A 27,233-nucleotide genomic window follows, 5' to 3' on the forward strand; every position below is an offset into this window, starting at 1 on the left:
GGGCTTCCATCGAGTTGAAGGAACATAGGATGAACCCATGGAAGGCTTCCTCAGATCTGGGGAGGGAGCCTGGCCCAAGAGCCCGTGGAGCTAATGAAAACAGGTAGTAGGGGACCCTCTACAGAAGTCCTCTCAGTTATTCAATTAGAGGTCCCAATTTTGAACGATATAACTGGGATTTCAATACCCTGAGTGATTTAGACACATCAGGAAAAAATACGACAGAAAACTATAGTTTCTTTACAGCCTTAGAAAAGGAAAACGCGTAATTCCTAACTCCAGGAGGGCAGTATTCGAGTACGTGGGTTTCTTTAACCCCCGACGTTCACTTCGGCTTTTAAAATGCTTGCTCTGGTGGTCCACAGTACTTTCGCATTCACTGGGCGGTACCATATCTCTCAATAGATTTCATCCAAAACCCCAAGTGCCGGGGACAAAGCTAGGTGGAACGTTATTAACCCTTCACAACTCCAACCTCTACTAGCTTCCTCTGAGCAGGCGAGGCACCAGCCCCGTGAGAAAACACTGAGATCTGGGGCGTAGCTGTGACATGGGGTATTTCCGGCCGGGATCTCACCGGGTAAGCTCCACCCGCGGGTTATCGGCTCCCTCCAAGAAGCATCTTTGACCTCCTCCCATGCAGGCCCTATTCCTACACCAATTCTCTTTCTGGAATCTCTTTGGTACTGTGTTTCGTTAATCCCACAACCATATTCCCACCTATTCCCTAACGACAACAGACGTTTAAGGTCTGGCTTACCGTTGCGTCTCCCTAGCAACCGTGCCCTTTAATGGTTGCCGGAAGAGGCTATAATCACGTGCTCCCATGACTTCCGGGTTTCCAACGTGACTTCCGGTTGTCAGAACTTCCCCCAGACGCTGCGGCGGCCGACGGGAAGCTGTGTGGGCTTAGGTCGTGGTGGCGGGCCCCGGGCGGGCTCGCGTCATCCTGCCCCCGCTGCGATGCATCCGCGGCGCCCGGACGGATTTGATGGCTTGGGCTACCGGGGTGGTGCCCGGGACCAGCAGGGCTTTGGCGGCGCTTTCCCTGCAAGGTCCTTCAGCACCGGGTCGGACCTGGGCCACTGGGTGACAACTCCCCCAGACATCCCCGGCAGCCGCAACCTGCACTGGGGCGAGAAGAGCCCGCCCTACGGTGTGCCCACCACCTCCACCCCGTACGAAGGCCCCACGGAGGAACCCTTTTCCAGTGGCGGCAGCGGCAGTGTGCAGGGGCAGAGCAGTGGTGAGAAGCCTCGGGACCGACACAGGGATGGTGGGTTAGTGGGGCCGCGGCTTGCGGCCTGCAGACCCCGGAGGCGGCGCAGAGGGTCCCGCCTCCTGTTCCTTTTCATCCTATCGCGCGCCACACCCTTTGCCCTCCTTTCGTCCTCTGCCCCTGAGGCTGGCCTCCTCTTCGTCACAAACGAATTCTCCTGGATCAACTCCAAAAAAGACATCTGCCTTAGCTATTGGGTGCATAGCAGGAATTTTTAGAGGTTTTGGTGTCTCAACTGATGGCCTGAGTTAAAAAGGAGATTGGATTATTTACTGTTACCTGATTCATTTTGGCAACTCTATTTTCTTGATTTAATTAATTAATTAATGTGTTTACTTGTAGTTTTGTGTTCTGAAAAGAGAAGCCTTTCAGCATAAGCATACTTGGGTTCAAACTTGGTTGTACCACTCGTAATCTGAACAACTTAACTCTGTGAGCCCTAAGTTTTCTCATCTTTAAGATGTGTAGAAGAATCCAGTATGGGACACATAGGCTAAAAAAAAAATAGTTTCCTTCCTTTTCCTTTTTAAACACAGGAGTTTTATCTGCTTTTCAGATCCCCAGTCTAGAAAGTTTCCTTCCTATAATTTTGCTTTCTGCTTTCCTTCTGCTGACCTAAAAACTACATATAAAAGAAACACTGATACAGTTTCAAGATAGGGCTTTGGAATCATGACATAATTATTCTCCATGGGATGTCAGAAAAGCTGCAACACCGCGTGATGTAGATATTTTCAACATCCTTTTTTATTCATAAAATGTGAATAATAGCTACCTCTTTCTGTTCTGGAATTGTTAGAATAATAGATTAATGGTATTATTTAATATTAAATTTATTGTAGACCAGCTTTATTCTTATTTCCTCGACTTTGATTTGGAAGTACAATAATATTTAAGAAGAATAGACTAACGAATGTCTAGTAAGTAAATGAGGATGTGAAGAAGGAGGATAGATGACCTACCTAGCTAATTGTCATACAATTAGCTTTTTGACTCTTACCGGTTTAAAGTTATGCTTTGACGGTTAGAATGAGGAGGAGTTCCTTGACACAAGCAGGGGTTTATTTTGCAGCCTTAACAGGTGGGTGAATGTTAATTTTGCAGCAAAGATAGACACCTAAGAGACTTACACAGTAAACGAGAGTAAACCTTCCTAACACCTTCCAGAAAATGTTAGTAGCATCTTCCGTTATTATTTGGGGATGATCTGTACATACAAAATGGGTAAGGCCGGGCGCGATGGCTCACGCCTGTAATCCTAGCACTTTGGGAGGCCAAGGCGGGTGGATCACGAGGTCAGGAGATCGAGACCATCCTGGCTAACACAATGAAACCCCGTCTCTACTAAAAAATAGAAAAAATTAGCCGGGCGTGGTAGCGGGCGCCTGTAGTCCCAGCTACTCAGGAGGCTGAGGCAGGAGAATGGCATGAACCCGGGAGGCGGAGCTTGCAGTGATCCGAGATCGCGCCACTGCCCTCCAGCCTGGGCGACAGAACGAGACTCCGTCTCAAAACAAACAAAAAAAAGGTAAAATCTAAGGTAAAATTACCGTAGGTGGGTAAAAGAAGCTTTCTATTTAGCTTATACATTTTTCTAGGGTGAACCGCGTAATTTCCCAGGAACATGCTTAGGTGGCCTTGTTCTGATTGAAAGGGAATAGCGAGGGCAATTGCTTCACTTGAAAGAGAAGAGAAAGAATTGTAACTTGTGAATATTGTATTATAGTTAGAATTTGATGTCTGGTCCCCTGGGGTTGTAATAGTTCACCACTATGACTTTGAGTTTAGTCAAGAAGAAAGGCTTTTCTCTTTTGACATACGCATAGGAATGTTTCCAGCTGTGAACTTTTCCAGTAACATAACAGACATACCATCTGTAGTAGCATTTAGGTATCCAGTAACCTACTCCAATTAATTAAACAGCTAGCCTCAAACTATTTAAAACTTGAAGAGATGGGGGAGAGCTGTATTTACCCATTTTGGTTATCCCTAAGTACACTTTCAAGTTAATAATTTAGAGGTGCTTTACTTGTAGTTATTGGTTTAATAAACTGCTTTCGGTCAGTAACCGTGAGTAACTAGTTTTACAGCATAAGACGTAAAGTTGTAGGTGGAATATCAGCTGCGGCCAACCATAGAAAATTTTTTATTTGATTGGAATCAGAAGCTGAAAACTGGTAGCCCTTAGGTTCTGTCTGGATATTTGTTTCATTAGGCCAAAACAATGTGTTAACAATATTTGAAATAGTTGTCCAGGACTTTCAGATTGGAAGCTTTTATATAAACAGAATATCTTTTTTTGAAAAAATTACAGCTTCAAAACCCTGGGCCCACACTCTAATGTGGCAACAATGAATTGGAGTGAAAGAGTAATTGTGCTTTAAAGACCCTACACCATGTAGGCTGGGCGCGGTGGCTCACGTTTGTAATCCCATCACTTTGGGAGGCCGAGGCGGGCGGATCACGAGGTCAGGAGATCGAGACCACGGTGAAACCCCGTCTCTACTAAAAATACAAAAAAAATTAGCCGGGCGTGGTGGCGGGCGCCTGTAGTCCCAGCTACTCGAAGAGGCTGAGGCAGGAGAATGGCGTGAACCCGGGAGGCGGAGCTTGCAGTGAGCTGAGATTGCAACACTGCACTCCAGCCTGGGCGACAGAGCGAGACTCCGTCTCAAAAAAAAAAAAAAAAAAAGACTCTACACCTTGTAATTCGCCACAGACCCCAGCAGAGTCCTTCATTCATTTAAATTATTTCCCTGGCCCCTATCAGAATTTGACTTTGACGTTTAAATGAACAGCAGGTTAATAAAATAAATTTTTTAAAATTGTTTTGATACTAAACCTAAATTATCAGTAATTGGTTATCAGTAATCTTATTTTTTTATTTCTATTTTTTTTTTACTTTAGAACAGCTGAATAGATTTGCTGGATTTGGTATTGGACTTGCAAGGTAATGTTTTATCTAAAGACGTTTAAAGCTTTTATTTATTTAATTTAGAGTTTTTCTTTATAATATTAAATGATTATTATTGCTTCCTTTAGGTTGTTTCTTTGAAGCAGCAGCTTAAATTTTGAATAATATTTTGCAGAAAAAAACATGATCATTATTTAAAATATATAATTTGATAGTTTTTCCAGTAAGGATAGACTAGTCACCCAATTTTATAAACACAAAGTAATTTTGTAATGAGTATTGTAACTGTTTTCATGGGTCTATCCAAAAAATAAAATGAAGTGTAATCTTATCTCTCTCCCATCAAAAAAAGTAATTTAGAATGGGGTTCATGAAGATCAAATGGCTCTGCTGATAAGAACTTTTTTCATAGGACATTTTCTGAAAGAAAAATTACATGGCATTTAATGATGCCATGTAATTGACGTGTCATTTCCCACATCAAACAGAGATCTAGTTTCATTTTATACTGTAGATATTAATATTATGTATTATGTATTGTTTCCCTTACTTACCTGTTTGCAGATCTGGTTTTCATTCTTTTCATGGGTCTATCCAAAGAATAAAATGGAATGTAATCTGTCTGTCTCCCATCAAAAAAGTAATTGTGCCTGGAGGCTTCTCTCTAAACATTCTAATGCTTACAAGATATTTAGCAGCGTAGCATCTAGATTTTGTTTATAATCAGCGTTTGGTGATAGCATTACTTTTTTTTATATCTAACGATCATTTTAAGAAAAGCCTTTAGTCTTGATTATTGTGATCCTTAGTGAATACCATTTTCAAAAACATTGGAATTGCACAAAGCTTACATTTTATGCCATAATGATCATTATTTTAAACATTTTAACCAAGAAAAACATCTTATTTGCATAATTAAACCCGAGGGTGTTAATGTCAATATAAATAAAATCTGTGTTTTCCATTCTGCTGGAGTTGTTTTTTGCTTCAATATTTATACTTAAAGCTTTGATTCATTTGATAGACTATTATTACATATAAATATGTGTGCACGTGTATGTACATGTCACTGTGAGACCTGAAACCCACAGCTGTAATTCTTTTGTGGGGCACATTCTCAAAATAAATATTTGATACATAAATATTAGTCAATTAACGTGGTCATTAAGAATCTTATAATTTAAGATTTATACTTAAATTTATACTTAAACCTTATAATTTAAGTGCATCAAAACCAAACATTTTTAGAATGGGGTTCATGAAGATCAAATGGCTCTGCTGATAGGAATTTTGTTCATAGGACATTTCTGAAAGAAATAATTTGCAGCATTAAATGCCATTTAATTGATGTGTCATTTCCCACATTAAACATACAGAGATCTAGTTTCATCTTATACTATAGTCTTTAATATTATGTATTATGTATTGTTTCCCTTATTTACTAGTATGCAGATCTGATTTTCATTCTTTTCATCTTGAATTTTGTTGTGGGTAGAATCATTTGCAAACATTTCTAGACATTTTTAAAGATCTATTTAATTTTTTTAAGAATGGAAAACATAAAATAATGCATGATTCTTCAGGCAAGAATCATTTCAGAAAGATACATGCTGTAAATTTAATTTATCTCTATGTAGACATACATATACATAAATTATTTTTATATAGTCTCTTTACAGAAAATGTATTGGCACATCCTTGCATTGTTCTACGCCGCCAATGTCAGGTAAATGTAATTTCTATGATCTTTTGAAGCAATACCTCTGACCCTAATATGAAGGGCAGAACTCACATAAATGACATGAAACCAGGTAATTGTTACTTCATGTGAAATGTTCCAAACTTTTTGGTCCCAAAACCTCTTTAAAGTCTTAAAAAAATATTGAGGATCCTAAATAACTTTGGTTTATGTTGGTCATACCTATTGATATTTACCATTTCAGAAATTAAAATTGGGAAAATTTCAATGCATCTATATAATTCATTAAAATAATAACACCTATTAGTAAGATATTTTTATGAAAGTAACTATTTAGCATTTTTGCAAATATCTTTAATACCTGACATAATAGGAGAGAGCCAGTTTCTCTCATAGGCTTCTGCAGTCAATCTGTTGCATCACGTGGTTTTCGAAAGAAGCAAGGAAGTTTAGTCTTGTACACATATGTAGTTGAAAGCAGGAGAGGAGTATATTATATTCTTTTGAGATAATCGTGGGTATTCTTTGCAATTGCACCAAAACTCACTGTGTAGTAGTTTCTTAAAGGTTATTTGCAATGTGAAATCAGAAATCATTTTAGTGAACTTGTTATACTTTGTTACATTAAAAAATCCATTTAACTATACTGCATCTTGAATAAATATTTTTACTTATGCATGATTCCATGTAATTGTGCATAAGTTATTTGAAAATTATTGACCAATTGAGTTACATAGATCTTCTTGATATTACATTTGATTATAAAATATCAAAAAATTGTCTTCATTAAAAATACTACTGATCTCACTAGAAATGTCTTTAAGTATTGTTAGTTCTTGACGATGCATATAGATTTTCCAAAATTCTGAGTTTTACTTGAAAATTCAAACTTATCATTGACAGTAAATACTGTTATTTATTTTTGTTTTAATCAACAATCTGACTTTGTTTATTTTTTAAAATATGTCTGTCCTGAGGGTGAATAGGTATAGTCCATCAATGAGTTTTTCTAAGTAAAAATGATGTTGCGTGAAAAAAGTGGCTAGTTTAGCTTGCAGTTCTATCATACAAGTGCTTTCCTCATGACAGCAATCTTACTTCCTTATGTAACACACAGGATATTAATTAGAAAGAGGATATGTACTCAAAGGTCAAGGATTCATAAAATTAACATTTCGTTACTTCATCGTCAAGGATATTCCTATATGAAGGTTGCTTTTTTCTCCCTATGGGTAAATGAGGTGAAAAATTACTGTAAGTACGAAAATACAGTTTAATGGTGCCGCCTCAATTTGTGCTAATGAGCTGGGAGTTTTACCTACCGTTGCTTTTGTACCATTAGTGACAATGTCAAGACAGTGAAAAAAGCAAATGATATCTTAGTAATCACTAGGAAAATAATTTTGAACTTGTCAAGCCCCAGAAAGGGTAATGGGGCCCTCAGGAGTCAGTGGACCCCACTTGCAAACTCTGTTATAACCTACATTTTTTTTGTTTGTTTGAGACAGAGTCTCGCTCTGTTGCCCAAACTAGAGTGCAGTGGCATGATCTCGGCTCACTGCAAACTCCGCCTCCTGGGTTCACGCCATTCTCCTGCCTCAGCCTCCCAAGTAGCTGGGACTGCAGGCACCTGCCACCGCGCCTGGCTAATTTTTTGTATTTTTAGTAGAGACGGGGTTTCATCGTGTTAGCCAGGATGGTCTCGATCTACTGACCTCGTGATCCGCCCACCTCGGCCTCCCAAAGTGCTGGTATTACAGGCGTGAGCCACTGTGCCCGTCCTGTTATAACCCACTTTCTTTGTAAAGTAATGCTTCCTATATTTGTTTGCTGTTAGAGTTCAAAACAGTATAAATCATTATAAATTAATCTGTTCATGCTTAGCACTGAAAACTATGTATACAGAAATACCATTAAAGCAGCATTGACTGTATGTGCCACAGAACAGTGTATTTCAGATATATATTTTACATTGTAGTAATATTAACATGGAGATCTAATGGATACGTTATATATAAGTAACAAATATATTATTTTTAAATGTTTTATGAAATAATACCATTAGAATGTAATACATTTACATTCTAATATTTTATTGTTTCACGTAATAAATATTGTTTTGACACTCCCCCAATTGATTTCATATACCAGTCAGTTGCCACGTATAGTTTGAAAAATGCTTGCCTAAAATGAACGTGAGTTGGGAGATAAAATTCAGTTATTTAAGGCAAAACAAATATCAAATAAGACCCTCTTTATTATATAGTCTACAGTACTGTGTGTATTATGCATTGGTCTTCAGATTGTATTTATATAACCATACATACTGTACTTTTAATAGGTTATTTAAAGCACTTTTAAGAGTAATTTTGCTTATGTGTAATTTATGTTGACTTTGGAATTAACTTTTGTTTATACTGCAATTCCACCATATATCTTTCATGGCTCTGTTATTTCTTGACAAAACATTAACAGAAAAAAATCATTAAATATCTTTTTTACAGGTTAATTACCATGCTCAGCATTACCATCTCACTCCATTTACAGTCATCAATATTATGTACAGTTTCAACAAAACTCAGGTGAGAATTTTGTCTGTGGATTCTATTAAAGGTTTATGTAAGTGTCATTTGGGCTTAGTAATCATTAAAGCAAGAATAATTACTTTCAATTTGGTCAATAAAACATCTTAACTGTTGTAAAACTAAAGTAGCACAACAATATGTTTTTGAATCTTTCAAAATTTAATTTAGCAAAAGTACAAATTAATTTAGCAAAACCACAAAGAGCTGTGCTAAGATGATGTCTCTGCTATCAAGAGGCTCATATTTATTCATGGAGACAAAATCTTAGAAGATTGTGCTGCAGTAAGATAAAGGCAATATTAGAAGTACAGAATGCTGTCAGAATACAAAAGAGAAAGTACCTTATCAAAACTGGGCTGGGGCACAGTATATGGCTGGGAAAAACTTTGGGAAAAGAAAGGCCCGAATTGTGTGCTTCTTGTTGAGAAGGCTAACTCTTCATGATGAGGATAGAGAAAAGGTTTTTAAAGTAGACATGTGAAGGTAGAAGACAAAGAGAGATCATAATGTTTGGGAATGGATTTAATAGAGTACAATGGGAGCTTGAAGTGGGGGTTGAAGAGTAAGAGAAAGATGAAAAAGTAGCCACAGAAGTAAGCAGGATCCAGATTCTAAAGCACCTTCTAAGAACTGCACACTACTAGATGTTAAAAGCTACAAGAGTACTGTTGAAGGTGTTTTAGCCATGACCAAAGTATCTTGAAGAGCTTTGGATTGTTTGGCAATATCTATTAAAATTTAAAATGTACATGTTCTTTGACTTACTAATTTCACTTCCAGGAACTTATCCTACATAGATGTGCACATATATATATGCAAACATGTATATATACAAGGATGTCCTATGACATTGCATATAATAGACTGGAAATGATTAAATGTCCATCACTAGGGTGCGAGTGAAATAATTATGGTATATTATGGTGAAACACCTTGTAACCTTTAAAAATAAGAGGGTAGCTCTGCGTATACTAATGTGGAATGATCTCCAGGATATTTTTTATGTTTCAAGATAATACTACCTGTTAAAAATAAACAAAACAAAAATATTTCTATAACATACACACACAGATATACTTGTATATGCATGGATTATCTCGATAAATTTTAAAACTGCTGCTGAGGACTGGGATGAAAAGGAGACAGACTTTTCAACTGATACCCTATTGCTTCTTTTTAATTCTATCATGTATATCTATTAATAATATAGATAAATAATAGGAGTATTACTGATAGCATCATGCAAAGGGGCAAAACCAGAGACAGTGAAACTTGTAGTCAAATTGATATAATGTAATAGTGTTAGGTATGGAGAAAAGCATGGATTTGTAAGATACTAAGGAGTAGAATTTGTAGAACCTGGGGACTGATTAGATAGGAAAAGTGAGAGAAAAATGTTTTCTAGATATATTGTTTGGACACTAGGATGATGAAGCTGCTATCTAGAGAAATAGGAAATACAGCAGAAAAGGAAAGAATTGGTGTGGTATGAGTGAGTATGATTAGGTTAATTTGTGGATATGTAAGTTTCAAGTTACCTTGTATCATCCACAGGACAGGACTAGTAGGGAGGTGAATATATGGATATTAGGGATATTTAATAAATTAGTTAATCATTAGGGGTTTTAATTAATAGGAATGTTCTTCTTGGCCTAAGCATAACTTTAAAATGATATAAAATTAATTTAATTATAGTTCTCTAATATTTCTATTAGAATAATGTTTTATTGGAAAATATTTACACAATATCAAGTTTTATTAAGATCTTTTGTGTTTCAGATGTAGGTATTAACAGAAATAACATGAATTTTGTTCAATTTAGGGACCTAGAGCCCTGTGGAAAGGAATGGGAAGTACATTTATTGTCCAGGGAGTCACACTTGGAGCAGAAGGCATAATTAGTGAATTTACACCTTTGCCAAGGTACCTTTTTTTTAGTATTTCTTCAGTATTAGTTTCATGTTGTGATTTGTTTTTAGATGCAGGGGGTACATGTGCAGGCTTGTTACATGGGTATATTGTGTGATGCTGAAGTTTGGACTTCTAATGATCCTCTCATCCAACAAAATTCTCAACTGTGTAAACATCATACCCAATAGGTAGCTTTCAACCCTTGTCCCCATCCCTCCCCTATTATATTGTTTTAATAATAAATAAAAAATATCTTGAATCTGAAAACTTGTCTAAAGTAACTAAAAGAAAAAACAAAGAATAAAATTAATTATATATTATTAAATTAGTATGTGATAAAGAAAATGTGTCTTGGCTTAGTATCTATTGAGATGTATCTTTCAGCTCCTACTGCTATGTGCCAGCAACTACCAGCTGAGGAACAAATGTGGGTATGTGAGCAATTCCCGCTCTTTAAGTATTCATTTAATGAAGGAGACACTTGTAAGCAGGAAGAGGTAACATGTCCAATGTCATGGGGTTGGACAGTCTAGGTAATAAAAGAAGTGTCTTATGCTCGGAATATTGGGTATGTATGAAATGGAATATTAGGAAAAGCTGAGGTGCTACATTACAATACGATTGTGCCTTTGTAAGTTTATTCTCTATGGGGTTGGAATATGTTTCTTTTTTTAATATATAGATATTCTGATCCAGATATATTCAAATGGCAGTGTAAAATAAATGGAGTAGTTAAACAGATTTATGGAGATCTATTGTAATAATCTAGGCGAGACTGAGAAGGTTCTAAACTGTGGAACAGAACAGAAAGGGATGAGCTGGCTAGACATTTCTGAAGTGTAGTTGATGGTCATTGTGTTAGCTTGGTAATTGGAGATAGGAGAGAATGAGTTGTCAGTAGTGACTGAGATTTCTAGATTGGCAAATGTTAACCAAGATGGAGAATTCAAGAAGAAGAAAAAGTTGGAGTAGGGAAGAAGATAAAGAATTTATCTTTCAATAAATGGAGTTTGAGATTGTTGCAAGACATCGAGGGAGGGGGACATGTCTAATATTTGGTTGGAACCGTGGATCAGAGTAAAAAAAAAAGAAAATTGAAGCAGAGGCAGAGCTTTGGGTATTGTGGCATAAAAGTAGCAGTTAAAGCTTAGGATAGGTGAAATCATCTAAGGAGAAAGCATAGATTAAATGAATAAAACGGACCAAGGACAGAATCCTAGGCATACCTGTGTGCTGTGTGTGTGTGGGAGTGGTGGGGAGGGGGGTAGTTGGGGGAGATAATGAGAGAAATTAGAGAGGTCCTCAGAACAAATTGGAAATAGCATAAGATGTAGGACAATCATGTTCTAGAAACCAAAAATGGGAGAATTAGAATTGTAGATACATTTGAGAGAGAGGGTAGAGAAATTAGGGAAATTTGCTTTTGGGTCTCTCTTTTCTCTGTGAAGCAGGATACAGGGTTATTTGGTGAAAAAAATGATAAGCATTGGGGTCGTAGTAGAAAAGAATGAAAGGAATGATACACATTTGGGACAGTCACAATGATGGGTAACAAAGGAATCTTACAAAGAGTATATGAAAGGAATGTTAATAGGAAATATTGGAAATTAGAAATTTTTAAGGTGCTATTTGGCATTACTCTGTGATCTTCTATATCAGCACTGTATTTTTATATATCATCCTATCAATAATGTTAAAGGCTTTGGAATGTTTTGTTAATCCAAATTTATTCTCTGGCAGGGCGAATTTTTTGGATTGTTAAAGAAGTGAGATAGTTGAAGGCATAGCTACTAGTGTAACGCATATGCCCAATGTTGGGATTTAGTCCTTATAGGGAAGGAAATGAAAGCAAGAGAAACTGATATTAAGCTTTTTTCCAATGTGATTGCTTTTGAAGGACCTCAAAGTCTTGAAGTGCCTTAAATAAAGCTTTGCTAAAAGGTTTGAAACAAAACAAAGATTAGAAAGGTCAGCAACATTTGGGCAGCTCAGAGTTTCTTGTTTTATTCAATTAAAAATGTGTATTTCTTTGTTTGGCTAACTATTCACTTTATTGCTTTTATATCACTAGATAAGATCCCAAGTTAGTATTTATAGTCAAATATTCTTGAAGTTCTCTAACAAACAATTCTGTAAAAAAAATAACAAAATGCAGGAAATTCCATTTGTTAGAGTGAAAAAAATTCAATGCAGTTTTTCCTCGTATCTGTGGGGGATTGATTCCAGGACCCCCAGTGGATACCAAAATCCAGAGATGCTTAAGTCTCTTTTATAAAATGGTGTTGTATTTGCATACAACCTGTACACAACCTCCTGTATACTTTAAATCATTTCTTGATTCCTTGTAATACCAAATACAATGTAAATGCTATGTAAATTGTTGTTATTCTGTATTGTTTAGGGAATAATGACAAGTAAAAAAAACTCTGTACACATTCAGTACAGATGCAACTATCCCTTTTTTAAATAAATATTGTAAGTCCACAGTTGCCTGAATCCATGTATGTGGAACCCATGGATATGGAGGGTTGACTGTATTTGCAACCAGAATACTATTGGTTCAGGTCCTGACTAGTCCACTTTTTATTTCTGGGACCTTAGGCAAGTAATGTTGCCTCTCTAAAGCAGAGATGAAGGAATAACATTAATTTCAGTCTACAGGGAAGAAAAAAGAAAAATAGGAATGAGAAGGCATAGGACTTTATAAAATTTTATCATCTAACTTTCTTACTCAGTAGACAGGCATGTCAACTGAGTGGGAATATATTTTCATCATTTTTAATCTTTCTAAAGAAGACAAAATAGTAACCTCTATTGCATTGTTCTACTTGGATAATTTTGGTGATAAGCCCCACTCATTAATTCATTCATTTACTTGGCTAACATTTCCTGAATACTTACTGTGTGCCAGGTTCTATGCTAAAAACCGGGTTTACGATGAGGAAAATAAACGAAAGGTAACTGTTGCCAGGAAGCCCAGAATCTAATAAAAGTACGTTCACTAAGAACAATAATTCCATTAATGAATAATTGCAAATTGAAATTTGTTTTCTGAAGCAAAAGAATATAGTTCTATGGAAGTATTAAAGGGCTAGAAACAGTGTCCCTAGTGACATGACACTTAAGGTAGATCAGAGTGGTAATTAGGAGGTACATACCAGTTTGTATAAAAATGCTGTTGCAGTGGGGAGCATAGAGAATTCAGGTGTAACTGAGAGAAGGCTCACATGGCTGGAGCTCTGGCCAAGGGTAAGGGTACAGAGCAGGTGGGAGCCAGAACATGTGTGGCCCTGTAGGCCATTTTAAGAATATTGAAGAGGTTCAGTAAGGTCAGTGACATCAGGTTTGTTTTCAAAGGGTCATTGTAACTGTAGATGAAAAGATTGCATGAGGACCGAAGTGAATAAAAGGAGACATCTTAGTATTCTATTACAATAATAAAGGTGAGAAAAGATAGTGGCTAAGATCAGAGTGGTATCTTTTGAGATAGAGGTAAGTGGACAGTTTTGAAATATACTTCGGTCAAACTGAGGGAATTTGGTGATGCTTTAGGAATGGTAGATGAAAGAGAAGGCAGTATCAAGGATGACTTCTTGTATTTGGGCTTGTGTAACTAGTTGTCAAATGAAGCTGTTTTTTGAAGTATAGTGTGAATATCTTTTAAAAAATTATTTATTCTTCTTTGGGCAGATGTGACCTTTCCTATTAATGGGAAGAAGGCAGAGTTTGTTTCTGTACCCTATTAATGGGAAGAAGAAGGAGCAAACAAGGTCACAAAACATTAACTAAAAGCAGTTCACAGAAGCTACTACATGAGGAGGATGAGCTCTGAGGTATCCTAGCCTGGGTTTTTTAATCGCATAACATTTACTAGGTAGAACAGGGGAGATAGTATAGATTTGCCAATATTTAGGTTTTTTTTATACAGTTTATAATCAAATCAGAGAGAAAAACAGCAGATCTCTAGTGTTCATTAAGTCAGCAAATTTATAAGTTCTCAGTAGTATTACTTTTTAACAAATTCTGTGTTACCCAGGATCATCATGTGTGATCTCTTTATCTACTGCTAAACCCTTCCTAGTCCTCTCTCCCAGTTGCAGTGAGTTAAACCATGTGTCGTTCTACCCCCACAGTACCCTTTACTTAATTTACATGTGGCTTTTTTCATGCTGTTAACGTGAGGTAGGAGTTCCTGTAACCAAGGCTACCTGTGTGGTTCAGTCTCTCACAAAACCCATTTGGTTCAACTCCAACTTAGTTTTGACTCATCACACATTTGTGGTTATACCACTGTAAACATCTTGTAGTCTTCCTCCAACAATTCCCTCTGAATTTGCTTATTTTAAACACAATGAAATCTTCCTCAAATTCATTAGATTTCCTTTCTGATTAACAGTTCCTGAGTAGGGAACACTGAAAGAGTTTAAGTAGAAAAGAAAGATTTTAAGTTGGACTTTAGTACAAGTGCATTTTCCGGTCTTTTATCATATCCAGATGGAGTTGTCTGTAGGCACATGATACGGGGCTGGCATATAATGAGTTCTTAACTGAAGGTAAATTAATTTGGGAGATTTTGAAGCTCTAACCCTAGATATGAGGGTCCCTAGGGAAGAAGGATACCCTATGGTAGAAGAATAGAGCCTGAACCTTAGCACCTCCAACAAGGGGTGGCTGGATTAAGAAAGGTGATCCTGAAAAGGAGTCAGGAGAGACCAGAAAACAGGATAAAAACCAACAGAATGGGCTAGTGGAGCACAGGGGCAAAGAGTGCTTCAAGGGGAGAAGAGGCTCTGATGGCTGCTGAAATGTCAAATAAGGTACAGACTTAAAAATGTCCATCAGATTTAATGACATGGAGATTATTGGAGACTTTGGCAAGAGCTGTTTTTGTTCGAAGCCAATTTGAAGTGGGTTCAGAGGTGAGTGGGAAAGTACAGATGTGAAAACAGAAAATTCAGAAGGTTGACTGAGTAGGATTGATGAAGAGAGATAACTGGAAGATGACAGGTTTAGGGTAGGTTGGGGGAAGTTTTTTGTTTTTTTTTTTTTCCTTTTTTTTAGGATAGCTATTTGACCATTTGAAAATTAAAGACTGCTGAGATAGAGTTATTTTAGAATTGTTTTACCTTTTTTTGTGTTGATTATGCATAGGAGTATGTGTTTTGATCTGTTAAATGAAAAACTAGACTGTTTTGAGAAAAGCAAGGTACTCGCATAAATTTTATTAATTTTTTCGCTCATTAGGGAGGGCATTTTTTGCTTAGAAATAGTTAATTTAGATATATTTACATGTTTGGTATTTGCTAATGAATTATAAAAAGGTTTAGTGACTGAAGCTTTTAAGTATGCTTATTTAAATTTCTAGAGCTGTAACGGTAAATTTTACCCATTTTATAAAGTAGTAGAGAACAGATACAAGGAAGAGTCACAGAAGCATTTTTTTAAATACTTGGTTTTAAGTCTCCTTTTATCTTAATGATCTTAAGAATTGGCAGTAGTCATCAAACGGGAGGTAACTCAGAATTGACATTGTATTTAAAGGGGAGGCTACCCAGTCCTTAGTGTTTACCACAGTTTTATACTTAAAATTAGTGTCGTCATAAACTGTGGTAATACTTTCTGAGGCCATGAGTATTAGCTGTGCCAAGATGATTTACAAAGCAGGTAACATATTTTGTTTTATAATCATAAAGAAACTTTCAGTAAGATGGGAGGCCTGATCTATTTTTTACATTTTTTGACTTAATCATTGAATAATATAATTTCAGCTACATTGTGTTGTTCGGGCCAAATAAATATCCTAATAGTAATTTAATCAGAGTTTGGCCCAGAAGGTGCTCTAAGGTCTTAGAAATCAGGGCTAGTTGCTCTATTGTCTGAAAGTCTCTGATGTATGTACTCCTTTATATGCTGTTGTTTTTCAAATTCAGTCATTTGAAATAGAAAATGTTTTTCTAGATTCCTGCTGTAGCCATGATGGAATGAGTACCAATTCCATCAGAGGAACTGGTGGTAGCAGGTCTTACCTTAATTTTGCACTTCCCTTTCTGTTTTGTTTTTTTTTTCTCTTTTTCTTTTCATTTTTCTTCTATCTCCCCTGCCTTTTCATTTTTTTCTTCTTATTTGCTTTCTTTTTTTTTCTTTTCTTTTTTTTTTAACTCTCTATAATCTTGACTCTTTTTGGACTTTTCTCTTGATAGAACTTACTCCCTTTTTTCCCCTTTGGTTCTATTTCATTTCAGCTTGCCTCCCTCCCTCCCTTCCTTCTTTCTTTTTTTTTTTCCTTCTTCCTTTTTTTCTTCCTTTTCTTTCTTTCTTTTCTTGTTTTCCAAAAGTAACCAAACTAGCAGACAGAATGCACACAATCCTAGACCTTGGTTCCAGACCTGGCATTCTGCCTGTTTCCTTTGAACATTTCCCTATGATCTTTTTGACCCTGATTTTTCTCATCAGTAAGACAAGTGTGACAATATCTGCTCTGCTTATCTCACAGGATTCTTCTTTGCATCAAACAAGATGAGAGGCAGCACAGGCAGAGAGTACCGGGGTTTAGAACCCAGTTCCACACTAACTGGTTACTTGGCTCTGGATAAGTTATTAATCCCCTCTGATCCTATCTCCTTATCTATGAAATGGAGAAAATAGGGTTATTATGAAGATTAGAAATAGTTCATGCAAAGCACTTTGCATAGTCATGGCATTTAGTAGGTGCTCACAAAGATAATAGAATATAATGGTCACAGAATTATGTAATTGTACTAAGTAAAGATAATTCAGAAATCAGGTTCTACATAAATGTAATGTGTCAGCCTGCATTAGAGTTACTTAACTTTTTTTATAAATTCTCATTCTTACATACTGTGTAAAGCCTTTTTTAATCCTGTTCTTTGTTTCCATATCTATTCTCTTTCTTTTAACCAATCGTCTTAATTTTCTTCCTTTAATTTCTCATGTTTACTTTCATAATCAGTTGTGCCTCTTGCTTCTCTGCCAGCCCCTTCTGTCAGCACATACGAAAACACCTTATATTTTTTTTTCTCTCAAACCATCACAGTTGTTTACACTGTGTTCCAGAAAAGAAAATGTTCACCATTAGAATATATTTCTCCTACAGACAAAAAAATTAGAAGTTGATTAGTGTTTTGAAAATTGGGCTAATTCCAGATGTTTTAAATAACATGGCTTTTGTTTTATTTAAGTTTATTTTTATGTTTTAGGGAGGTTTTACATAAATGGAGTCCTAAACAAATAGGAGAACACCTTCTACTGAAATCGTAAGTATCAAAAAATGGCATTTTTATTGGACATTTTCACTAATTTTTATAGTATTAAAACTGGAAACAAATCTTATTAAATAAATGTAGAGAAGGAAATTAGAGCAGTGAAATGTTTGTGGGACTGTAACTTCAAAGGACAAAGTAACACAGAGTTTAGGAATAAATCCTGAAATACATATTATCTTTAAAATAAATCTTACTAATTTGAAAGGCTGGAATCACAGACTAATTTTGGGTGTGTATTCTTAGGAAGTTAACATAGGTCTTCAATTTATTTAACCCAGATTTTGAAAGAAAGTATAACTATTTTATTGTTAATCAGAGATGCAAATGTATTTGTATGGTGATGAGCAAACCCAAAAAACCTTAGTGACATTGAAATGTAGTCCTAAAGGCACTTAGTTATTTTACAACGGTAACCATTTTTGTAGATTAGAATTTTATTCTTCACTTTTTAATTTTGTTTTTGAAGATTGTGAATTGGAAATCCCCCAGCTTGCTGGCTCCCTCAGTGGGACATTCCAGCACATTATTACTTAGTGATGTTCCATTCACCTTGAAAACCACTACTTGCCAGGACCTGGCCCATAAGGGTTAGGTAAGTCCCACCTTGATGTTATTTTGAATAACTATATTTTTCAGGCTTGCAAAGTTGTAATATTACTATGTCTAAATATTGGTGATAGGAAACAACTTTGCAAAGCTGTATAATGTTGTTTTTTTAATAATAAAAGGGACTTCACTCACCATTGAAGACTGGCCTAACTCTGCTGGATGGGAAATCTGGGAATTGATATAAGAGGATAGTAACAGAAAAGTTTACTTGCTCAAATATCACTAAAAAGGCAAACTATGGAATGGATCCCTCATCCTCAATTTTAAGTTTTAGATTTATAGGCTGCATTAGCTGTGTGTAGGCAGATGTCCAGTCTATTTACTTTGCAGGCTGTCCTTGTTTTATCATTTGATTTTTTCATCTCTGTTGAATAAAGCATCCTATGTTACAGGTTTCTGAAGTTAATATTTTTAGGCTATAGGTATTAATAGTTGAAAACCTTAAAAAGATTATTCTAGCTTGACTACAAATTATGTTGACATATTAAAGCAGATATTAAAAAATTTAGTATAAGCATCTTGTTTCAGTATACTGATAAATTTGTTTTAATTTCTATAGCCTAACTTACGTGGTGGCAATGCCTTTTTATTCAGCAAGTCTGATTGAAACAGTGCAGGTGAGCTTTTTTTTACTGTCATTTTTTTTTTTTTTATTTAAGAATAGTTTTTTGACTATTCAGTATATTGTAGATATCTAATATTTCAGCAGAAAATTTTAAGACTATGTCTTAAAATATTTATTTTATAAGTATCACAGTTATATCACACGTTGCTTGTCTATATATTTCCACTGCAATCTTAAGTCACACTTCTAGTTTTAATTATTTTTGTCCTTTCCGTAGGCAACTATACTCTTCATTTAGACATCTCAGAACACAGCCTATAACTTGCTCTGAAAACAAAGAATCTATAAACTTTTTAAGGCCCTTACATACAACTCAGATGGTTGTGGCTTATCATTGGACAGTAAATTAATAATTACCTGAGAATAAACATGATGAATAATCATCCGAACAGGAAGCAGGTTGTCCCCACAGGTAGTTTACTGACAGGATTCTTTTAAAATATGCTTTTAAGTAACATTTGATACTATTGGGTGTGGTAAATTGTACAAAGCTGAAGCAATTTTCTGCTAGCACTTTAAATTCTGTTTGCTTGTGTTACTATTCCTAACCACATGGTGGCACTTCAAGTACATTTAATTAAATGTCTTACCCTCCTTCCTACACTTAAAACTGTAAGATGAAGGTAGTTTTTACTTCACCTGTATACAAAATCCAACTATTTGTACCCCGTCTTCTATTTCCACATCAGATCCTCTAGCATATTCTTTTCTCTAGTATATGTGAGTGCCCTCTCTGTAAAAACTCCCACTGGATCAGCCTTTGCTCTTCTAATTACTCTTTTCTACCTTGTTTCTGGCTGTATCATTCATCTTTGATTTGTTATTATTATTATTATTTCTGTTAGAACTAACTTCAGTTAACTGAAGTTAATGTCTTGCGACCCAAATAATACTTTCCCTTCCCCTTGCATTTGTCATTGTGTTAAATAAATGATCATTTTTTGTATGGTGCTATAGAATTTACAGAGTTCTCACTTGTATAAGATAGCCTCAATTTAAAGATAAGAGAAAAATGTCAGGAAGGTAATTATTTAAGGAAAAACAACTAAGCAGAATGATTTATTGGGGAAAATAATTTTTAGCTTGAGACAGACCCATTATCACATTTCTCTGCTTAAATTAGACCTGGGACTTTAGACAGATTTCTTGACCTTTACAATTTTCTTATCCATAAATTGTGAGTAGTATTTTACTAACTGAAGTGTAACATTGAATAAGTTATTTATATAAGTGCCCGGCTCACTATGTGATAGGGTTTTTTCTGTGTATGTGTTTTTTTTAACCCAGTATTTACTCCTTATTTCCTGCTTCAAGTTCCACCTGCTAACTCCTTTTGATTTCTTTTGTCTGCTTTTCTAGAGCTCTTTTTTCTTTAGATTTCTCTCTCTTGAACATCTTTTTTCAATAACGCCTTTGCCATCTCTTCTCTTATACCTTAAGGCTCAATCCTTGACCCTCTGTTTTTTATCCTATACTCATTATTCTGAAAGAGCTAATTTATTCACAGGAATCATTAGCTCTAATCTTACGTGAGTTAAATCTTCAGACTCAACTTATAAAAACAATCTCATCTATCCCTCTGAAAATTAGCTTCCTTTAGAACCTCTTCTCCCTGGCAATATATTAATGATACTATTGTTATCCTCACATTAAAGATTCAAAACTTTAGTTTTTGTTTTAGGAAAGTTTTTTATTTTTACATTTCTTTCATCCTTCATAATTACCTAGTCATCATGAACTTTGTAGTGGTCTATTTCTTCATTAAGAATCCTTGAGGCCTAGGTGGACGGATCATGAGGTCAGGAGTTCAAGACCAGCCTGGCCAACACAGTGAAATCCCATCTCCACTAAAAACACAAAAATTAGCCAGGCGTGGTGGTGGGCGCCTGTTGTCCCAGCTATTCAGGAGGCTGAGGTGGAAGAATCGCTTGAACCCGGGAGGCAGAGGTTGCAGTGAGCTGAGATCACGCCATTGTACTCCAGCCTGGGTGACAGAGTAAGACTCTGTCTTAAAAAAAAAAAAAAAAAAATCCTTGTACTAGTCCCTGCATTTTAAAAGTTAATACTCATACAAGATTGTTTTTAAGTTGCAATACTTACATATCCTTTTACTGATTAAGGATTCATATTGACTCATATTCCCTAAAATCAACTTCAGACTTCTTATTATAGTTTTAAACCAAGGTTTTAATTACATCACTTTACCTTTCAGATTATCTTCCTTAACTGCTAAACTTTTAAAAAAAATTTTATCACATATTTATTCAGTACTTGCCTGTATCAGGTACTGTTATAGACCCTAGGGATACAACAGCAAACAAAACCAAAATGCTCTGCTCTCATAGCACTTATATTCTTATGGGGAAAGTAGACATAAACAACCAAATAAAAGGTATATTTCATGGTGATTAACTGCTAAAGAAAGCAAAAATAAAGCAAGGAAGGCAAATAGGATGTGTAATGGGTAGGGAGGGGCGGTTAATAATTTTTTAAGAAGATAAGTAAAGGTCTCACTGAGAAGGTGACATTTGTGTAAAGATCAACATGGATATTTGGGAGAATATTCTAAGTAGAGGGAAGGCAGGTGCAAACGCCCTTACATGGGACTGTGTCATGTGTGTTGTATCATACATGCTTGAGAAGTAGGAAGGATGCTGATATGGTTGGTGCTAACTAAGCACAAAATAAGCAAATGTTTATTTAGAGGGAAAGCAGGTGCAAAAACTCTTAAGTGGGACTGTGTCATGTGTGTTGTATCATACATGCTTAAGAAGTAGAAAGGAAGCTGTTATGGTTGGTGCTGAGTAAGCAAGGAGGAATACAGGACATGAGGCCTGAGTGGTAAGAGGGGACCAGATTATATAGGACATTGTAAATCATTGTAATAATTGGGCTTCTGTTTGAGAAGGATGGAAAGTCTTTGATAGGTTTGAGCAGAACGGTGGTGTGATCTGACTTACATCTTTATTAGGATCTCTTTGACTGTTGAATTAAAAATAAACTGATGTGGGAAGGAGGTCAGGGTCAGAAGTAAGAAGATGGATTAGAAGGCTAGGCAAGCTCATTGTCATCTCATAGTTTTAAATATCATCTATTCACTAAAGACTCCCACATTTACAATACAGTGCTCCTCCACTTACAATGGGATTACATCCCAATAAACCTGTCATAAATTCGAAAAATCATAAGTTGAGGTATCATAAGTTGGAAACCATCTGTAGGTCCATTGTGTACCTTTTTCTGTAATTTCTATTGTGAACTCCATTTGGAGTTAACTACTTAACATTTCTGAACTTTTGATCTTCACCAAATTGCTGTTCTGGCAATTTTTCAACTCAATAAAAGGCAATGTTATTCCTCCAGTTCCTCTGGACAACAACCTTGGGGTTATTCTTAACCCTTCTCTTGCATACCCCAAATGCAATTCACCAGTAATTCCCATAGAGTTTGATTTTAGGATAAAAGCACAATTGAACCACTTTACTTCTGTTGCCACCTTCTAGTCCAAGCCGCCATCATCTGTTTACTGGATGATTCCAGTAACTTTTGAACTGGTTTCTCAACTGATCTTGTCCTCCTTTGCACAACAGCCAATATTCTTTTAAAATATAAATTATGTCATGTCTGTCTTCTGCTTAAAATCAACCAGTTATTTCCCATCTGACTAGAAGCCAAAGTCTACAGAGTAGTCTATAAGGCTGATATAGCCCCTGGCTACCTTATAAATTTCATCTGCTACTTTTCTGCAGTCATTGCTGCAGCCAAAGTGCCTTTTAGCAAGTTCTTTTCTATCTGTCTATACGTTGGTAATCCATATCAAACTTTCTTATTCATATCCCCAAAATTCCACACAAGCAGACATTGCAGGTGGTAAGAAGACTAACATTTATTGAGTGACTCCTGAGTGCCAAGCCTTTTTTCATTCAATATTCACAACAACCCTGTGCATAAAAAGTAGCCAGTGCTCATTTCCATTTTTGTAGAATGAGAAACTGTGCTTAGGAGAAGTTAAGTAACTTGACAATGGTTACATAGCCAGTAAGTAATGGAGGCAGGAATTTAAACATGTTTAAGAACTATAAGCACTATATCGTCTCCTTAAGCATTACATAGTTACTGGCTTTCCACGTGAGTTCTAAGTTTCTTGAGATGTATCCACCTACACATCTCCCCAGTCTCCCTACCCCAATAAGATTAGCTCCCAACTTCACTGCTAGCAATTGTATGAGATTTCATTTGAAAAAAAAAACTGATGCCTAGATAACAGTTAAAGTCTGCAAACCATGGATGTTTCCCTCTTCAGTCACTATGTTAGGATTTTAAAAGAACCTAGAAAGAGTCCTTTTTCTGTGGCAAAATAAGCAAATGTTAAGTTTTACTTATTTCATCATTTTTATTTCAGAGTGAGATAATTCGAGATAATACTGGCATTTTGGAATGTGTTAAAGAAGGAATTGGAAGAGTGATAGGCATGGGAGTGCCTCATAGCAAACGACTTCTTCCGCTTCTTTCCTTGATCTTCCCTACGGTGCTTCATGGAGTTCTTCATTACATCATCAGCTCAATTATTCAGAAGTTTGTCCTACTAATTCTAAAGAGAAAGACTTACAATAGCCACCTAGCTGAGAGCACTAGCCCTGTGCAGAGTATGTTGGATGCTTATTTTCCAGAACTTATTGCTAACTTTGCTGCCAGTCTTTGTTCTGACGTTATACTTTACCCATTGGAAACAGTTTTGCACCGCCTTCACATTCAAGGAACACGCACAATAATTGACAATACAGACCTTGGCTATGAAGTGCTTCCAATTAATACACAGTATGAGGGAATGAGAGACTGTATCAATACCATAAGGCAGGAGGAAGGAGTGTTTGGTTTTTATAAAGGGTTTGGTGCTGTTATAATACAGTACACACTGCATGCAGCTGTTTTACAGATTACCAAAATTATTTACTCTACACTTCTTCAAAATAACATTTGAGATTTAGGTTCCTTCACTGAGTAGTCTGGAAGATATAATCTGGATAATTTGCTATGAAGTTATGAGGGATAAAAGTGAAATACTGGGGAAGAAAATGGATTGGAAAGTAAAATTGGTACTAAAGCCCATACTGATTATCTTGACTTTGTTTTTTTAGGCATAGGTATATATTTTGGATCAAAATTCTTCCAAATTTGAAAACTCAATAAAAATAACACTTATTAAATTCTAGTTAGTGTAGCACTCATGCTGAAGTAAACATGATCCTAGGCAGAAGCAAAATTTTATTATAAAATCTAAAACAAAATTTTATAGAGTTGAATCTATTCCATCTGACTTAAATATTTGCCAAATGTTTATTTTGCCTCCTAGATTGATGTTGGTATGGTATCCTTAATACAGTGTAGTATATTAATGTCCTTAATACAATCAGGAGGTTTTTACCTTTAAGCAAATAAATTATGTCATTATTGAAAAAGACTTAAGGGATGATTAGATTTGGCAATCTGTAAGCAGGAGTATAAAGGTTTTAAATTACATTGTCCCTATATAACTATCTTAATGGCTATATATATGTATTTTATAAAGCCATTTATGTATACACATGTAACTTGGAATTTCCTTCATCCCTACACATTTTCTACACTTACATCACCTTATTGCATAAAACAAAGTCATGCGCTTTCTGCTTGAACATCAAAATATCAAAAGCCAAGGTACCCAAAAGATGCAAGTCAGAGACAACATCCTTGTCCATATCCAAACCCAGTGTTTCAGTGCTAGCAACTTAATTTGTCATACATTTATAGAGTTTGGTTTGCTTTGTTAGTTGTGTGAATCATCAGGCTGTTTTTAGAGCCACTGTTAAGAGAGAATATAAAATAATCATGACAATTACTACTGTTTCTGCATTTACAAATTGTGTACTTAAATGAACCTCATTTCCCTTTTATTTCTGAATGGCTTGTCTGAGAGGAAACAAAATTAAAATTCATCTGGGAATTTGTGCCTCTTGTCTACTATATAGTCACCACTAAATAATGGCTTCCATTTTTATTTTCTTTCAGTTGTTTTTTTAAATTTTATTTTCCAAAATAGATGTACGTGGAGGGAAAAGCAATTATTCTCATCACCTTTTATTTAAACTTCTTTAGATAAATACTGAAGAAAAATCCAAACCTTAAAGGAAATGTGCCCTTGTATTTTATGGGTGAGGGGAAAAAGTACACTTCAACATATAATAAGCAAAAAAATTACTAATCAGTTTAATAAAAACATTTTGTCTATTCCTAAATGTAATTCGGTGGGTTAAGCACTTTGTATAATAAAATGATATGTGTCTGCTCTATCATTAGACATTTTAAAGTTTCATTTCTTCACATGAATAATCAGTTGTATCACGAACCATTTAGCGCTCTGAAGCACCGTGACTTTGCACTGATATTGTCCAACCAAGAATGCATATGAATAGAAATTCATTTTACTTGCTAAATGTCACAGAAATGGTTACTTTTTGCAAATAGTAGTGTTGGAACAAAAAAGTGATATCCAAAAAGTGTAAAAACAATAATAAGTAGCAAATCTCTCCTGTGTGTGTGTATAGTTACTGAAACACCTACATTTTCCATTTTTAAATTCCACCAAAAGGGGGAAAATAAAATTAAACAACACTGATCACATTTTATATTTTATGGTGACTATTATAGATTAAGGTTTATTTGTCCAACTAATAGCATTTAAATTGTTTTCAATTAGGATAGTTTCAGATAAGAGTAAACCAGAAAATTTCAAGTTTGAAAAATTTCTAGAAAAGAATCTGAATAGAATCAAGTATTTACTAGTGAAAATCTGTAGGGTCCTTTATTTAACTAAAAATTAAATATTTCAGGATATTTGTTGGAAGTTAGCATGAAAATAGTTACATAAATTCATTTTATTGTAGAATAATTATAAGACCGATAGGCTGAACCACACACAAATAAGGTTGATGTTGTTTTCCTTTTTGGAGAAAGAGTACAAATTAATATTAAAATTGAAATGTAGAAAGTAAAATATGAATAATTTTTTACAACCATTCCAAATTAGTTGAAACAAAATCTTGAACGGTCACGCACTTAAATTTAAGCTAGCCAAATATGTTGCACTGAATTTTGAAAAGAATGAGTGAAGATAACTGTAAGATACACTCGTTCCCTTTTTAAAATTGTTATTTTTCTTTAACATGGGTGCCAAATCAAATATTCATGGGCTACGCTTCTTAAGATAATAACAGCTCAAAATAGTATTTTTTTAATTCAGTAGAACTAATAGCATTATGAAAAAGATTCTATTAAATGTTCCACAGGCCCACTGGTCCTCTTATATAAGCCAAATTTTGGCCATGGAGCTTGTGATACACTTGCCTTACATTGTAGGGTTTCTTAATTTGAGTCAAGTATACTGAAAGCAATTAAAAACTGGTAAATATCAATTTACTATGTAAAGTGAACTTATGAATTAACTTACTAAATACATATATGTAGACCTTCCCAAAATGCCATTCTCTATTTTATGGGCTCTTAAAAAAAAAATCTGGGTTAATAAGGTTATCTATTAAAGCCCCCAAAATCTCAGCACTAGATGTCATAAATATCAAATAGTAAAAACAAGGTCACTTGAAAATGGGTATTTGATACCTTTGCTGGTGTTTTCAGAAACATACAGAACTGAAGAGGTGAGAACTTGCTTACTTTTGCAGATATACCTGACTACTCACAACTGTCTTTTTAGCAGCGGTTTTGTTAAAACTGCACAAAGCATTCACTTTACTGATTGAGTACAAATGCTTTAGTGTTTCTACCTAAGTATTAGTACATCTGTTCAGTAAATGAAAAAAAAATGCTGCTTTATATTTGTTTTATCAACTGAAGTTGTGGAGGATGTTTGTCCACTGATCTTTTGAAACAGAAAAGAATACTTTGTCAGCTTCTAATAAGATAGCCAGGTTTGAATTATTTGCAAAATTTATATAAGCAAATAAAATCTCTTGGTAACAATTCACATTGCACTAGAATTTGAATGATACTGTTGTTGGCATTTCTGTTTCTCTTTCAAATAGTTGTAAATAATCTCTTTTTCTCATATAAACTGAATGCATAATGTCTTACTCTTGAGTCATTTAGTGTCATTGATATGGTACCAAGTTGTATAGCAGAGTAACAAAACCATGATTTGACAATGAAATTTACATATTGCCTCACCTAGAGATGTTTTGTCTGTATGACTTTTTTTTTTTTAAAGTTTGTCTTACTTTAAATGTTTTGGGTAAATTGTGTAATATGAAAAGTTCAATAAAATGTTGAAATAAA

The 27,233-nt window shown here is 35.3% G+C and overlaps 2 protein-coding genes across 6 annotated transcripts in view; one reads left to right on the forward strand and one right to left on the reverse strand.

The window, feature by feature from the left end:
* TMEM232 (transmembrane protein 232) overlaps nucleotides 1–868 on the reverse strand; it is a 347,658-nt gene extending 346,790 nt beyond the window's left edge. For all 3 annotated transcript variants that reach the window (XM_055298330.2, XM_063612897.1, XM_063612898.1), the window contains exon 1: nucleotides 761–868. The gene's annotated coding sequence lies outside the window, so the exon portion shown is untranslated. The remainder of the gene's footprint in view (nucleotides 1–760) is intronic.
* On the forward strand, nucleotides 1–27,233 carry SLC25A46 (solute carrier family 25 member 46). 3 transcript variants are annotated; one of them, XM_055298344.1, is made up of 8 exons: nucleotides 1–103; nucleotides 4,187–4,229; nucleotides 5,862–5,919; nucleotides 8,397–8,474; nucleotides 10,300–10,400; nucleotides 17,606–17,662; nucleotides 18,840–18,897; nucleotides 23,308–27,233. In XM_055298344.1, exons 1-8 carry the CDS (start codon nucleotides 94–96, stop codon nucleotides 23,884–23,886), a joined length of 984 nt encoding a protein of 327 aa, XP_055154319.1. In that variant the 5' UTR covers nucleotides 1–93; the 3' UTR covers nucleotides 23,887–27,233. The 3 variants fall into 3 exon arrangements, with proteins under 3 accessions (XP_055154319.1, XP_055154317.1, XP_055154318.1); XM_055298342.2 differs by lacking the exon at nucleotides 1–103 and adding an exon at nucleotides 835–1,246; XM_055298343.2 differs by lacking the exon at nucleotides 1–103 and adding an exon at nucleotides 862–1,246 and having other exon boundaries at nucleotides 23,551–27,233.

This window comes from Symphalangus syndactylus, chromosome 11, assembly GCF_028878055.3.
Source record: "Symphalangus syndactylus isolate Jambi chromosome 11, NHGRI_mSymSyn1-v2.1_pri, whole genome shotgun sequence".
NCBI lineage: Eukaryota > Metazoa > Chordata > Mammalia > Primates > Hylobatidae > Symphalangus > Symphalangus syndactylus.

What these genes read in the sequence shown, in the direction of transcription:
- SLC25A46 (XM_055298342.2), top strand. Translation starts at nt 964, where the DNA reads ATGCATCCGCGGCGCCCGGACGGATTTGATGGCTTGGGCTACCGGGGT. An exon ending in GAACACCTTCTACTGAAATC is followed by an intron (nt 17,663 to 18,839) that starts GTAAGTATCAAA and finishes TAATTTCTATAG; the next exon opens with CCTAACTTACGTGGTGGCAA. An exon ending in GTCTGATTGAAACAGTGCAG is followed by an intron (nt 18,898 to 23,307) that starts GTGAGCTTTTTT and finishes TTTTTATTTCAG; the next exon opens with AGTGAGATAATTCGAGATAA.